The sequence below is a fragment of the Schistocerca piceifrons genome, chromosome 3 (genome assembly GCF_021461385.2).
Source record: "Schistocerca piceifrons isolate TAMUIC-IGC-003096 chromosome 3, iqSchPice1.1, whole genome shotgun sequence".
NCBI lineage: Eukaryota > Metazoa > Arthropoda > Insecta > Orthoptera > Acrididae > Schistocerca > Schistocerca piceifrons.
The window spans coordinates 254,602,919-254,620,004 of NC_060140.1; the positions used below are offsets into that span (position 1 = coordinate 254,602,919).

At 42.9% G+C, this 17,086-nt stretch overlaps 1 protein-coding gene across 1 annotated transcript in view; it reads left to right on the forward strand.

Annotated features, from left to right (window-relative positions):
- Window positions 1-17,086, forward strand: part of LOC124788557 (vacuolar protein sorting-associated protein 13B) — a 221,355-nt gene that overhangs the window by 78,253 nt on the left and 126,016 nt on the right. Inside the window, exons 9-10 of the mRNA XM_047255828.1 lie at window positions 2,582-2,788; window positions 8,162-8,300. Of these exons, the coding sequence (XP_047111784.1) occupies window positions 2,582-2,788; window positions 8,162-8,300 (346 nt within the window). The remainder of the gene's footprint in view (window positions 1-2,581; window positions 2,789-8,161; window positions 8,301-17,086) is intronic.

The following is a 17,086-nucleotide window of genomic DNA, read 5'->3' on the forward strand; positions in this document are numbered from 1 at the left end:
GCTGCCTGTACATTACTTTTTCTAAAATTTTTGGGAATGCTGGCAAAAGTGAAATCAGTCTGTAGTTTGATGGTATCTCTTTATCCCCTTTCTTGAATAGAGGCTTAACATCTGCATATTTTAGCCAATCAGGAAATGTCCCAGTTGTAATTGACTGGTTACACAAGTAACTTAGAATTGTACTAAACTCACAAGAACACGCCTTAATTAACTTTGTTGATATTTCATCGTAACCACTAGAATGCTTTGTTTTTAAAGATTTTATTATGTAAGTTATTTCTTTTGGTGAAGTGAGTGACATATTCATGTTCATGGAGGTATTTGTATAGGCTAGTTTCAGATATTCAGGGGCATTATTTACTGATCCTGACAATCCCATTCTATCAGTATTGGATATAAAATACTTGTTAAATAGATTTACCACACTATGCCAATTGGTTACTAATGTGTCATCTACCCTTAATGCTATTTGTTCCTGTTCCTTTCTGGTTTACCAGTCTCCTCTTTCACTATATCCCATATTGTTTTTATTTTGTTCCCTGACATTGCTATCTTCTTCTCGTAGTGCATTTGTTTAGACGTCTGAATTATTTTTTTTTAATATATTACAGTATTCCCTATATTTAGCTAAATCATCAGCATTGGAGCTATTCTTGGATGACAGATACATTTTCCTTTTGGTCTTACAGGAGATCTTTGTTCTTTGTGTAATCCATGGTTTTATTATAGACTTCTGTTTAATTTGAGTAACTTTTAGAGGAAAACAGTTTTCTAACATGGTACTGATATTGTTCATGAATGTGTTACATTTTTCATTCATGTCATGAGCACTATAAACATCTTTCCAGTTCATATCTTGAGCAGTTTTCTAAAACACTCAAGTTTTGGTTGATTGACCACTCTCCTGTACTCAGATTTAGCAGCCTTATAATCTGCTTAGAATTTACAACTAAAACAAGGAACTGCATGTCATGATCTGATAGTCCATTTATTACAGGTTTTATGATATGATTTTGTTCCTTTGATTTGTCAATAAAAATGTAATCAATGGCTGTCCTTGAGGATTCAGTGATCCTAGTTGGAAAGTGTACAGTGTGAGTTAGATTGAAAGACAACATTACTAACTGCAGTAAACGTTTACTGGAAGAGTGCATTAGAAAATCTGTATTAATGTCACCAGCAATCAAAATTTCTTTGTTTCTTCCTGTTAAATAACCCAAAAGAGCTTCTAGATGATTTATGAATAGATTATAATTTCCTGCAGGTGCTCAGAAATAGTTACTGTTATATAGGATCTTTTATGGAACTCTACTTCTGTTGCAAGTGCTTCTAGATGCTGCTCTAAACAGAATTTATTAATGTCAATGTTCTTGAATTTATGGCAGTTTTTAATAAATGTGGCTACTTCTCCTCCATCCATATCTACTCTGCAGAAGTAGGAAGCTAGCTTAAATCCTGAAATGTCTAACACTTAAGCATTCATGCTCCAACACTCTGTACACAATTAGAAAAGGAAAAGACATGCACTTAACAGTGGTTTGCATATGTATGTAGGCATAAACATTATGCTATGGCAACTGATAACACTTCTACCAACATTGATGGGAATGAGATTTTTTGTAAAATTTTCTACGTTATGGTAAGACACATTGTAGGTCTGTAATCACTCATAAAACAATAAAGAAAGAAAAAGCCCTAGAACCACTGTGGTGAAATGGCAAGAGTGGCTGGTATGAAGGCAATGTAATGATTTCTCAACATGAAGACCTTTCTTTGTGGAAATAGCGGCAGTAACTTAGTAAATAGTAGGTTTGAAGATGCCAATGATATTACCGCATTGTTTTTCATTTTTTTTTTTTATTTTTTTACCAGGAATGTGTGATATATTCTCCCTACAGTCCAGATCTAGTTTCAGCTGACACTTTTTTATGTCTTTCATGTGAGCTTGATAAGAAGCATTGTGAATAGTTAAGAAGCATTGTGAATAACTCAGTGGTAGTCATATTGGATTATCAGAGTCTATTCTGATGGAGACTACAGTGTCGTTGGAAATCCTGCTTCAATATTTTATCTGTAAAAAATGTTGTTCTAGTGTTTACTAGTGTTACCACTACTATTACTACTAGTGCTCTCATTATTAATACCACTATTAGCATCCTTTCTCAGTTGGCAGCCATTTCTACTGCATTATAAGAATATTTAAGTGCCAATAGTTTACACTCTGCCTCGGATTTGACCTCTGTGTAGCTTTTCTCATCTGTAAGGGAGGTGGTCTAACTTTAACATACATCCCAACTAATGGGACTACCCATGAAACCATACAGTATCAGCAATGAATGTTGATTAATCAATTATTCTGTGGTCATGATAGCCATTGAATTTGAAAGTTTAACTCACTCAACTCCAGTTACACATCTTGCTACTCTGCTGTCGCAACCAATATAATTGTTATTACTGTGAGAGATTTGCTTAGCATCAATGATGTTATAAATAGCATATAATACAATTGAAGCTGCCATGTCAAAAGTTCACAATAACTTATAGCATTAACACTTATTATATTCTGCCATTTTTCTTGCAGGTAACAGAAAGCACATCAGAGAGGAGTTACTATGGTCCACGTAAGGTGAAGTTCGTGCCTTTTTTATTTCTTCAGCTCCAAGGCTGCTATGGTGATGTTATGATGCATGGTTCAAGGTGGCTTAATGCTCGAATGGGAATCAGTTACGCTTCTTTGGAACCTCATGGTGACTGCTTCTGTGGTGTGAAAGAGAATGGAGGGGATATGGTAAACCTTGAATTTTGATTTTATATTCTCTTATTGTGATTATCAGTGCTGGAAAGTTACTAGCTAGACTTGATTGATAGATATATATAACTTCTTTCCACAAACTTTGCTATCACATTGGTATCCCTGATCTGTTGTTGAGATCATACTCTTGTGTACGTGCGCATGTGTGCGTGTTTGTGTGCACAGCACACACACACACACACCATGAGAATTTACTGTTTTTGTTTCAACATGAATTCTGCATAAGTGGTATAGTCTTTTGCTGGTGATATCTAGCACTTGATAGTGTAATCCTCAAAAATAAGCTTTTACTGCCAGCTATGTTATAAGCATCAAATGCACGTTATTTATTCAATGATGGTGGAGAGAATAATTTTATTTGTTTCAAGATTCATTTGTATTTTTTTCATGTTTCACCTGGAAACTTCCTGCAGCTCAGTTACGGCAAATTGAAATTTGAGCATCACCTCTTAGTTTCCTTTGTTAAGTCCAAGTCCTGACATAAAGTTTGTGTGACTTGTTTAAACAGATTCCAATTTTTCTGTCCTTTGATAACTCTGTCTTTGTCAACCATTTCATTTTTCTTGTAGGAATTGCTGGCTGTGAAACAATATTACTTGTTACCTCTTGCTTTCACTTCTTTTTAGATCTGTTCAAAAAAATCTTCACACCATTCACTCTTGACATTGGAGCACACTGGTTTTAACACTCTCCATACTTGGTTGTGGCACAATACAGCAAACAAAATAGAAGATCAAGTAATTGCTTTCACTTTTCGTTCTTTCTGTTCACACACCTAACACTCATTGCTAAACTTAGTTTCAGTATTTTTTATGGACTACTTGTACATATTCTTATACAGGGTACAAGACATCTAACTGGGTACTTTGGGGCCATTCATTATAGACAGTGGTATATTGATCATCAATAATTTGACTTTTCTAGTAAGTCATGCTTTGATTTGAGCTGTTTATCGCACAGTATAGAGGTATCACCCAAAGTGCTTTATCCAGTCATACTGGTTTAACACTTGACGTGATGGAAAATGATGGGCTGTCTTGCGTGACACCCATTCCCTCAACCTCTGGGTACACTGAACACAAATCATTATAGCATGAAAACCATAGAATCCTCTAAGTACCCTTTCTGCGTGACACTCCTGGAACAATGTACAACAGAACAATGCTTGTCCACATTTAGCAAGACGTTCTACAGTTTTTATTTGCTGGACAGATAGTTTGTCCTCTCTTATCTGTGCAGTCACTGTAATCATTGAACATATCTTGAACTGAAATGTCATTCACCAGGATTATTTCAAAGTTGTCGCTTTCCTTCGTTGCTCTAATAATTTTCATTTAGCACTGCAGGTTGTTTGTCAATTAATTAAATTAACTTCTATTTTTTTCTTTACGGTGTCAAAATTTTCACTAATGGTGGTGTAGGCCAGTGACTGAAAATTAAAAACAAACAAATTCTTGAAACCATGATGATGCATCAGTTCATCATCAGTCTCTTCTCTAAATTGTTTCAGGTAACTGATCAAATTGCATTTGCCAACTTGATTGGTTGTATTATATCTTGAGTATTAATAACTGCTTCAGTTGTATTCAGCCCTTTATTATTGGATCACTACTGGTTTCTTGGCACTAAAAGCCACATCTTCAGGTGAACATTTGTATAACAATGTATCGAGAAGAATAACCAGTAGTAATCCAATAGTAATGGATTAAATACAGATAAAGCAGCTAATACCCAAGATGACTACTCATAGCTATGGCTGTCCCACCTACAAGGTTGTCTGCAGTTGTATTATAAACTGGTTGCAGAACCTTCTGCAAGAAACACCATTAACCTATGATATTTATGAATTTTTTGTCATAGAAAAATACTGCATGTTATGTGAAAAATTATCTGAATATAAGAGGACTAAGAGTTTAAGTTTTTCATTTCCCCTGAAAGTGTGTATGAAAATCCTCAGAGGAGAATGAGGGGAGGGGGGGGGGGGGGTTACATTTGAGTGGAATTTATTAACAGAATTGTTAATGCAAATTTTAGCACATTTAAGTGACATGATTATTTACTTAAAATTATCATTGTATGCACATGAGATTGATGACACACAAATAATTGCATTATCGTGTTCATTTTGATGTACTGCACCACTCTGAATGCCATTCATACCACAATATTTGTGTTGATCAAGTTTCTCCTGGCGATGCCTCTCTATTTTGCCATTGTATCATAAAGTGCTGATGCACATCATAATATGTAGCCTCTACATGTTGCAAAATGCCTATGATCTATTAGTGATAGACACAGTGGTCTCAAACAAATTCACATATCGCACATGGATCTTCATGATGTATTCAAATTAAATTTCAAAAAGTACTCCATGTGCATCTGCCTGGCACCCCAGTGCAGTTAGCATAATAAAATAGAATATGTCAAACTGACACATTTGTAGCCATAACATAGTCATCATAGAATACATATAATTGACACATGTTATCTCAGCACTGGAGCTCTTCTGCAAAAACTGTAATTTTGTCTGTCATTCCATTTTTTCACCTATTAGATTTTTGAACATACACATATCAAAAAAAGTTTTGCATCACCCCGGTTCCCAGAACTCCAGAAGATAGACGTTGATTGTGGATATTGTGTCACACAGTCCCTTTGACTGTTCAGAGATGTCACTAAAGCTGCCCAAAGGTGCAAACAGCCATGCATGAGCAGCGTCTATTAGATGGAGGATGCCTGACAGCCGATCACTTCCAGTCATTCCATCAGGGAGGTACACGGCTTTTGTTGTCTGTAGTCCAACCATGCCTAGACGGTCAATACCTTGGTTTGATCGCGTCCACATTATTACTTTGTGCCAGGAAGGGCTCTCAACAAGTGAAGTGTCAGGCATCTCGGAGGAACCAAAGTGATGTTGTTCAGACATGGAGGAGGTAACAGAAAGACAGGAACTGTCAATGACAATCCTCGCTCAGGCCACTCAAGGGCTACTACTGCAGTGGATGAGTGCTGCCTACGGATTATGGCTCAGAGGAACCCTGACAACAACGCCACCATTTTGAATAACGCTTTTCGTGCAGCCAAAGGCATCGTGTTATGACTCAAACTGTGCGCAATAGTCTGCATGATGTGCACCTTCACTCCTGATGTCCATGGCAAGGTCCATCTTTGCAACCACAACACGATGCAGCACTGTACAGATAGGCCTAAAAACATGCCGAATGGACTGCTCAGGATCAGCATCATGTTCTCTTCACCGATGAGTGTCGCATATGCCTTCAACCAGACAATTGTCGGAGACGTGTTTGGAGGCAACCCGGTCAGGCTGAACATCTTAGACACACTGTCCAGTGAGTGCAGCAAGGTGGAGGTTCCCTGCTGTTTTGGGTTAGCATTATGTGGGATCGACGTACGCCGTTGGTGGTCATGGAAGGCGCCGTAACGGCTGTATGATACGTGAATGCCATCCTCCGAGCAATAGCACAACCATATCGGCAGCATATTAGCGAGGCATTCGTCGTCATGGATGACAGTTCACGCCTCCATTGTGCACATCTTATGAACGACTTCCTTCAGGATAACGACATCACTCGACTAGAGTGGCCAGCATGTTCTCCAGACGTGAGCCCTATTGAACATGCCTAGGATAGATTGAAAAGGGCTATTTATGGACAACAACACCCGCCAACCACGCTGAGGGATCTACGCCAAATGGCTGTTGAGGAGTGGGACATTGTGGACTAACAGTGCCTTGATGAAACTGTGGATAGTATGCCACAATGAATACAGGCATGCATCAATGCTAGAGGATGTGCTACTGGATATTAGATGTACTGGTGTGTTCAGGAATCTGGACCACCACCTCTGTAGGTGTCACTGTATGGTGGTACAACACACAATGTGTGGTTTCCATGAGCAGTAAAAAGGACGGAAATGATGTTTATGTTGATTTCTATTCCAATTTTCTTTACTGGTTCTGGAACTCTCAGAACTGAGGTGATGCAAAACTTTTTTTGATGTGTGTTAATTGTCATCTAGCTAATTTTATTTATTTTATGGTGCTACATTAAGTGTCAGTTCCCAGAAAAGTTGTAGGCACAAATAAATTTACAAAGTAGATAACTAGATACAATAAAAATTAGATACAAAGTAGAAAATGAGATACAGTAGACATGCAGAAACTGTGGAATCTGAAGCAACAATTAGGGTGGATCAAGGAAATTAAAGAGGATATGGGTGAACTGGATATAACCTTGGATGATCTGCAAAACAAGACAGAAAATCCTAAGAAACTGAAAGACAAGAAAATAAGATTTAAACCAAAAGTAGACAAATGACACCAATGAAAAGTGTATTTACAGATGAGGAAAGACAGGAAAGATCAGATCGAATGAAAAGATACTGGGCAGTTTAGAAAGAACGAAATGTGCGCTTACTGAAGAAGAGGACCAGGAAATGATTGGCTAAAGAGGTCCAATGAGGCCGTGAAAGCAAATAATAATAATAATAATAATAATAATAATAGAGATGCAGGATTTCTGATTCCTGGTGGGCCTCTCACAGTGGGTAACCGGTGAACATATATGACTCTCATTGTTGGCACAGTTGGATGTCGTCTAGTGGACTTGACCTTCAATAGCATTGCTAAGGGGAAAGTGAAGACTTATCCAAGATTCTTCATGAATACTTGGTAGATGTGGCCTAGCTGCAGGAGACACACAGATGATGATTGCCAGCGGCACTGCAGGGACACAGTACCAGAAATACTACTTAAACTTGTGCCAATAGTACCCTGACACAAAGAATTCATTTAGCCACATGTCTTGAGATCTCTTACCAATGAGAAACTTTCTGTCCTGTGCTGCTTTCATTGGAAATTGACCAATATATTTGAACACCGGTAACTGAGTTGTCCGTAATTTTCTTTTAACCACATGAGCTGCAGAACTGTGTGGACCAAAATGGCGTTCATCTTGCCTGTTTATGTTTTGCTTTTTCATAAATTTCATCCATAAATGTTTAATATATTCTGGTGTTAATAGTTTTGACCAGTTATTGCCAATACAATCAAATAATGTGGATTATCTTCCTTGGGTTAAGGATTCATTTCAGCGTGTGTTTCAACTTCAGTATTTTCCACCCCTGTACCTTTCACTGACACTTATTTTCTTTAGTGGTAAACTTTTGCTAAGTAAAAAGTATCATAGTTCCATTTGTTTGTTGATGATAGAATTGTGCAGTAAACTCTATTTTCATTGTAGAGTTCTTTATGTTTTAATGTCCATAAGCAATAATTTTTCAGGAACTATTAAAAATGTATTAAATAGTTATTGTTATACAATTTTTCAGGACGCAAAATTCTTCTCTGCCGGTCATAAACAGGAAAATTATCTGGCAGATTCTCTATTTGATGTTGACTCCGTTGAAAACAAGGGAAGGAAGAGAAATTACAATATACTGTGGGATTTTCATGTTGACACAATCACAGGTAAATATATTATGTAAACTAAATTTAAAATGTAATGAAAATTTGAGGTTATTAATAGTTAAATCATATCAAAGAGGACAAATCTGAATTATATGCTTTAATAATTTGAAAAGCCATATTTATCTCTCACTGCCAGAGACATTCAGTTCTGCTTTGTTGTTAGCAGAGTTTTATTTATAATTTAATTACATTTATAAATATGTTTCTCTTTGCTGGAAAATACCAGAAAATGCAAGACAGAGGGTATACTCGTTTCTCTTTCCGAATGAAGGTAGGATGTGGGGCGAATTACTGTCTGTGTGCTTCTATGTGATCCATAATTAATCTAATCTCATCTTCATACAATAATAGAAAATTCGGTCTGAAATACAAAAAATTAGTAAAGATAACTGATCACTCAACTTTGAAGTCACTGAACAGCCCATAAACAAGATTTGAAACATTATAGCTCAACTTGTAAAATTTTGTTCCCGCACATGCAACCCCCCCCCCCCCCCCCCCCCCCCCCCCACACACACACACGGAGGGAGGGAGGGAGGGAGGGAGTGAGTCTCTGTTTGGGCCACAGCACCAAGAATTTGTAACAGCTTATGTTTGTGCTCTGTAGGAGAATGAAAATTCATAATAGGAGAATGAAGGTTTGTAAACTAGCTGCCAGTTTCCAGTTCTTGTGTGTGTGTGTGTGTGTGTGTGTGTGTGTGTGTGTGTGTCTATTGTTGACAAAGACCTTAATGGCCAAAAGCTATAATTATTAGAATATAGTAGGAATTTCATTGTGCTCCATGAAAAGTTTTTTAAGAATAAAAAGAACATTATTCAACTCGTACCTTGGCCTGTGATTCTTAGTATATTACGTCTGGATGGATAGGTAATTGAGTTTTGTGTGATTCATGAGTTTTGAAATTCATGGTGGTTACTCTGCAAAAGACCGTTTTGCTCAAGACATGTCATTATGTCTGAATTTATAAGAGACAAGTGTTGGTGACGTTGGATGATAGCTCTGTGGGTTTTGTTGTTTTTCTTGTAACTGGTGCAGTTTCCAAGTACAACTTGGCTGAGATTCCATTGGCCCCTGGTACATTGCTTAGTTTTAGTGATTTCAACTGGGTTTTGGTGTGAATTATACTGAGATAACTGATATCTGTGTCACTAATCTTTGGCTGGTGCATCACAATTAAATGGGAGCAATATTCTTTTACTTTTTTCCTTAAAGAACATTTAAAAACTGTGTTAAGAACTTGATTTTTGTTTCAGCATTGGATTCAACAAGTGTTGCAAATTAATTTTTCTATCACTGCCAGTGACAACAAATAACCAGTGAGTGCATCAGTAGTTAGCTCGTTATGTTCAGCTCATGGTCACTGGGCAGTTCACATGATGCAATCGTTGCAGTGCCAGTGAAAGACATGCAAAGCTCTTCCTGGAGGCACTGTCAGAAGGTTGTCATCATAGCCTGAGCCAGATGTCATTTGTTCATGTACTAGAGATGTTAGGTTCCTCCCCATTTTAACCCACCCACAGCGGTGATTGCACCCTGGCAACCTTAAAGGCATGTGGTCATAGTTGGTATCCCTGCCTGGGGCTCCAGGACTGCTGACTCAGGCACTTGGTCAGTTGATTTAAATGGTGGCTGTTGTGACAGTGCCACAACATTCAAAAGTGCCGCTACGTTAATACGCGAACACGGCGATAGAGGCGCTCCGCAGCTCGGCCGAGCGCGGGAGCGCCACCTGGTTATGAACGGCGCCGGCCGCATGTCACGGCCCGGCAGTCGAATGACAGATACGGAGTTAGTAACATGTAACCCGCTAGTGTTTCTACTTTTGTATCTCCACGCACTTTAGTAGTGATTAAAGGTTATAACACTTTTTGGCGACGAGGATGGGATATTTTTTTTCCTGCGTTGTGGACTTGTGTGTTCGTGTCGGGGCAGACATGGAACAGCTTATGCAAGCGCTTATTGAACAACAAACACAGCTGACGGCTGCTATTCAGGCGTTGTCGACGTCGCTTACTCATCGTCTGTCTTCCTCTTCTCCGCCTCCGTTCCCTCCTTATGACGAGGCCGCTGAAGACTGGGAGGATTATGAGAAGCGTTTGCGGCAACACTTCTTGGCTTTCGGCGTTGTCGACGCTCCTATGTGTAAGTCGTTATTTCTATCTTGGATTTCCCCACGGATCTATCAGCTGCTATCTCAGTTAGCCCCTCTGCGGGAACCTGCCTCTCTGTCCTTCCAAGAAATGTGTGACTTATTGTCTAACTATTACCGAAAAAACACCCATGTCGTTGCCGCCCGCGTGGCTTTTTACCGGTGTCGTAAACAGCCCCATCAATCTTACCGGGCTTGGGCGGCGGAACTCCACGGTCTGAGTCGGAAATGTCAGTTTGTCACGGACACTCATCATGAGTCTTACGCTGATTCAATGGTTCGGGACGCTATTTTACGGCTTGCTCCTGATAAAGAAGTTCGGCAACGTGCCTTACAATTGCCAAACCCGTCGTTGTCGGAAGTTCTCAGCATCGCTCAATCCTTTGAAGTGTCTCACGCTGCTGGTGCGCAAATAGACGCGTGGTGTGATGTAGGCGCTGTCCAGACCACTTTCGACGCAGACAATGTGCCTGTTTCACAGGGAAACGACGATGTGGCGGCGGTGCACTCGCGTCAACGACGTCGCGTTGGGCCGCCACGCTCGCAGCGAAAACAGCAACCACAGAAGCAGGTTCGTTCCGCCCTTCCTTCTTGTCCACGTTGTTTCGTACAGCATGACAGAGCCGCGTGTCCAAAACGTTGGGCCACGTGTAATTCATGTAGGAAAAGAGGCCACGTTGCTTCTGTGTGTCAGTCCCCTAAAGTTCCTGTCGACGAGGACGAGGCATCGGACATGGATGTTAACTGTGTGCTTTCTCAAACGAATAAGTTGTTTGTTACTGTTCGTGTTCTGGATAAAGACATTCGCATGCAAGTGGACACTGGCTCTGCAGTAACTCTCATTAATTCTCGCACGTATTTGGAGTTGGGCTCCCCTCCCTTGTCTCCCGTTACGCGAAATCTACGAACTTATAATAAGCAGAAAATTCCTATTGTTGGCCAGTTTGATGCTTCCACTGCCTACAAGTCTGTGGTTAGGCCCCTCACGTTTTATGTGGTGGATCATGCGGGCACTGAAAACCTGTTCGGTTATGATGCTTTCCAGTTGTTCGGGTTTTCCATTGATGATGATGTGCACCTCATATCTGAGGACATTCCGTATCCACAGCTGGATGGCTTGTGTTCTGAATTCTCGTCCGTGTTCTCTGCTGGTCTGGGTCGTGCCAAGGAGGATTCTCCTTCCTGTTACCTCCAGCGAATGGGCATCGCCCATCGTGGTGGTTTCTAAACGAAACGGGAGTCTGCGATTGTGTGGTGATTTTAAAGCCACTGTCAACGCTCAAAGCCTCATTCACACTTATCCTCTTCCCCGTCCTGAGGAGTTATTTACCAAGCTCGCTGGGGGCCAGTTCTTTTCCAAACTTGACTTATCGGAGGCGTACCATCAGTTGCCGTTGGATGCATCTTCCAAGGAATTTCTCGTCATCAACACTCCTTGTGGGTTGTATCAGTAACAGCGGTTGCCATTTGGCGTCGCTAGCGCGCCGGCCATTTTTCAGCGGTTTTTGGAACAGCTCACGGCTTCCGTTCCCGGCTGCATCAACTACCTGGATGACATTGTCGTCACGGGGGCCTCCACTGAGGAGCACCTTCGCAATTTGCGTTCACTGTTTCGGGTTCTGCATTCAGCAGGGTTGAAGTGCAATCTGGACAAGTCTCAGTTCTTCCAACCCTCCATTGTGTATCTTGGTTTCCACTTGTCCCGTGAGGGTATACGCCCTCTACGACAACACGTTGCGGCCATTACCGCTCTACCCCGGCCGTCTACGGTCAAAGAACTTCAGGCGTTTCTAGGCAAGGTTGCTTATTATCACAAATTCATTCCCTCCGCGGCGGCGGTGGCTCATCCTCTGCATCAGCTGTTACGCAAAAACGTTCCTTTCTGTTGGACCGCCGAGTGTGAGCAGGCTTTTGTCCGCCTGAAGGCTCATTTGCAGTCGGCGCCTTGTCTTGCCACATTCCGTCCGGGTCAGCACTTGGTTCTGGCGACTGACGCGTCACAGTATGGCCTAGGGGCTGTTCTCACCCATCGGTATGAGGATGGGTCGGAACGACCCATCGCCTACGCTTCCAAGACCCTCAACGATGCCCAACGGCGTTACTCTCAAATAGAAAAGGAGGCGCTCGCTATCATTTATGCTCTGAAAAAGTTCAGCGTTTTTTTGTATGGTTCTAAGTTTCACCTCATCACCGACCACAAGCCGCTGGTCTCTCTGTTCAGCCCCTCGGCGTCGCTTCCGGATAAGGCAGCTCACCGCCTGCAACGTTGGGCCTTATACTTGTCTCGTTTTCACTATGAGATTCACTATCGCCCCACGGCCCAGCACGCCAACGCTGACGCGTTGTCGCGTTTGCCGATGGGCCCCGACCCGGTTTTCGATCGCGATGAACTCCTCTGTTTCCACATTGATGAGGAAGAACGTCGTGCGGTCGAGGGTTTTCCACTTACAGGTTCGCAGGTCGCGTCGGCTACTGCGCGGGATCCGGTCCTGCGTCAGGTGATCAGTTTTGTTCAGCGTGGTTGGCCGGACAGGACCAAGGGCCGGGCGTCGGATCCCCTTCGCAACTACCATGCCTTGCGCCTTCGTCTGTCTGTTCGTGAGGGTGTTGTTCTTCTCGCCACGGATGGCGCATCTCCACGGGTTGTGGTGCCCGCCTCTCTTCGCAAAGCTGTTCTCAAACTATTGCATGGGGGCCATTGGGGGATTTCTCGGACTAAGTCCCTGGCCCGCAGGCACGTTTATTGGCCCGGTATCGATTCGGACATCGCCCACATGGTCGCTGCGTGTGATCAGTGTGTTCAACAACTGGCTGCGCCTCGTTCTCTGCCCTCTCCGTGGCCTGATCCGGCGCAGCCGTGGGAACGGGTGCACGCTGACTTTGCCGGCCCCTTCCTCGGCACTTATTGGCTACTGTTGATTGACGCCTTCTCGAAGTTTCCGTTTGTTGTTCGCTGTCCGTCGCCCACCACTGCGGCGACGACGCTGGCTTTGTCAAAAATCTTTGCGCTAGAAGGTCTTCCATCCACGATTGTCACGGACAATGGCCCTCAGTTCTCTTCGCAGGCCTTCCGTGATTTTTGTACTGGACAAGGGATTCATCATGTTACAGCACCGCCCTTCCATCCGCAATCGAATGGGGAGGTCGAGCGCCTTGTCCGCACTTTCAAAAGCCAAATGAAAAAATTCCTTAGTGATTTTTCCACAGATGACGCTCTGTTGCAATTTCTGAGTTCTTATCGCTTCACGCCTCTGGGTGATCGCAGCCCTGCTGAACTCTTGCATGGCCGCCAACCGCGCACCCTACTGCATCTGCTTCACCCTGTCAGGCCTTGTACTGTGTCCCCTAGTGCGGGAAAATACCAGGTGGGCGCCGACGTGTGGGCACGGGGGTATGGATCTCGCCCTAAATGGATTCCAGGGGTGGTCCAGGCTCTTCGCGGCCGCCGGCTTTGTGAAATACGTACGGACGACGGCATGGTTGTTCGCCATTACGACCAGATGCGCCCACGAGTGGTGGCCACGCCGGTACCACCGCCCCTTTTTTCGTCTCCACCAGCCCGAGAAGCCAGTCCTGTCGCTGCTGCCGATCTTCCGGGTGTGTTGCTGCCGCCGCCGTCGCTACCGCTTCCAAGTACGCCGGAACCGGCCCCAGTCGCGACGCCGCCTTCTCCGGGACCCATCTCGCTGGAGCACACCCCCAGGTCCACGACACCTATGGATGCTGCTCCGGAGTTTTCACCCATCATCTCGTCCAGGAGGCACGTTCCACGCGCCAGCTTCCGTCCTGGACATTTTCGACCATACTCTCGTGTTTCTCCGCGGGATCTTCTCGGGACCTCCCAAGAGGCCATGGATGTCTCCGCACTGTCCGTGTCTCCACGAAAGTGAGCGTTTTTTTTTCAAGGGGGGAAAAGTGTTGTGACAGTGCCACGACATTCAAAAGTGCCGCTACGTTAGTACGCGAACACGGCGATAGAGGCGCTCCGCAGCTCGGCCGAGCGCGGGAGCGCCACCTGGTTATGAACGGCGCCGGCCGCATGTCACGGCCCGGCAGTCGAATGACAGATACGGAGTTAGTAACATGTAACCCGCTAGTGTTTCTACTTTTGTATCTCCACGCACTTTAGTAGTGATTAAAGGTTATAACAGTGGCACTGAGAAATTGATGTATATAGGCTGGACTGAGCAAGTGGCATGTAGATTTCTATGCCTGTGGAGCTGAAGTGATATTCTCTGTGGCTCTAGACAGTGGTTTGTTCTCCATGAAGGGCCATGTCACCCTGTAGTGTGACTAGACGTATTATCTGCTGTTGCCGCTGCTCATGCTGGAGGAGGCAGGTGCATTGTTTGTGGACCTGTGCAGCTGGCGGAATGTAGGAAATATTGAGTCATCAGACCATTGTGGCTACAGCTGGTTGCTATGGCAGTTTGTGTGCCCACCTTCATCCATTTTGTTGGTCATTATGCCCTATTGTGTCCAGTTGTGTCTCCATGTGTGTGGGTCTTGACCAAAGAGCTTGTTTGGAAGTGGGAATGCTCTTATGACTATGGCAGATGTAGCGAGGCTGGAGTAGGTCTAGCTTCATCTGAAGCCACCAGCTACACCAGCTATGGAGCAGTTCTTCTGGGATGTGGCTGTGGATGGGGTTGATCTTTTGGACCTTAATAAGTGTTTATGGTGTCATCTGTGGATATGACACTCAGGCTTTCTTCATTTGGACTTTAAAGGTCTGTCCCATCCATTCATCCTCCACTCCAGAAGCAGGAGTAAAGACTCAGGTAGTGTCTGGGGCTATCCTGCTGTAGTAGCATAAGTCTGCAGATATGGGGAAAATAAACTAAGTATCATTGCCTGATACTACAGTTTTTTGTGTGCCATTAATGGTGAAAATTTTTGCCACTGCTGTAATTGTAGATGTGACTGAGGTGGATGCAATGTGTACCACATACACGAAGTATAGAAACTTCAACAAAGACTCAATATTGATAAGCCATGTGGCACTTAGGAGGGGGTTGACAAACTTAACATGGGTGCAATCTCGTAGTTGCTGGGGCTTAGGAGAAAAACTATAAGGAGCTGCTTCAATGTGGACACAAGCCATATGGGCACAGACAGCATGCCCTAGATTGTCTTTCTCCAGCCAGTAAACAAATTATGCGATTAACAACTTGATTCTTGAAATTTTTCAGTGTAGTAAGTTCAGTTTGTGGGTTGAGCATCTCAAAGACAAAGAGAGTTTGTTGCTAAATGCTGTCATTGTTTTTGTGGGAGACAACAGTGCCAGTGTCTTGTTGCAACACATTAGTGACATCGGCTACTCATGACCACATCACCACAGTCTATAGCAGCTGAAGCCGGACTGTATGGCTTCAGCTGCCTGAGACCGGAGACTGTGGTCATCTCTCTCTCTGTGTTGTGTGTGTGTGTGTGTGTGTGTGTGTGTGTGTGTGTGTGTGTTAGCAGTGTTGAGGAAAGTGTAGAAAATTAGGTTTATCATAGAATTTATTATTTTTCGTATTTACTGACTGCCCACCAGTCAAATTGGGAAATAACTCAGGATTGGAAGTGGAGCTGAATGATGATCTGCTGCTTGAAGTAACTGCTCTGCAGTGCGACAGAGACTATAAAGACAGTCTAAATTTCTTCAGGCATTTCCCTCAGGATTGGTTTACTCATTTGTGCAAGTCTCCACATGGCCCCCAGCCTCTTTCCTACGATGATGGAGGTGGAGGGGGTACAGTATTCACTGCTCACAGATGTGCACTCATCATCTGCTCGTGGAGGACGTTGTGTAAAGTTGTGAGCTATACCAAAGGGAAGAACAGTGTACTTACCGTATTTACTCGAATCTAAGCTGCACTGGAATCTAAGCCACACCTGAAAAATGTGACTCAAAATCAAGGGAAAAAAGTTTTGCCGAATCTAAGCCGTGCCTGAAATTTGATACTCGAAATTCAAGGGGAGAGAAAAGTTTTTGGTCGCACCTCCAAATTGAAACAAAGTTGGCCCATTGTAATATGAGACACAATTTAGGTCGAATGAATGACGATACAGCTACAGTAGCTTGGTTCGAGTCGTAAGCTTAGCAGTTAAGCATTACCAGGTAGCCATTGCTATGCGTCAGGTGCTCCGTCCGTATTTATACAGATACCCTTCCTTTTTCAAGTGCTTCATCTGGTTTGAATTGATTGCTTATTTTTCTTTGATCTGATAAGTGCCGTTCTCTTTATATAGGTGTTTACGTCACTCTAAGCCGAAAATGCATTATTGTACTGTGGAGAGAGAGAGAGAGAGAGAGAGAGAGAGAGAGAGAGAGAGAGAGAGAGAGGGGGGGGGGGGTGAGGGAGAGAGGGGAATCGTCTCATTAGCGAAACAATGGTAAGAGACTGCTATTTGTTGTTACTTACACTGCTGCTTTCTTTGATAATGATCAACAAGAACCAAATAATAGACTGCGTATGATAGAAGATGTTCTGAACGAGAGTTTAGCGAAATTTTTTTTCCGTTTGAAAATCTTTGCAGACCCCTCTTCAGTACATTACATTCTGCACAGAAATTAGAGTCATCTTAGATTTAAAAATCTAGTCAATTGCCGTGCTTAATTTCTGACTGTATCACTATTAGGCATAAGAA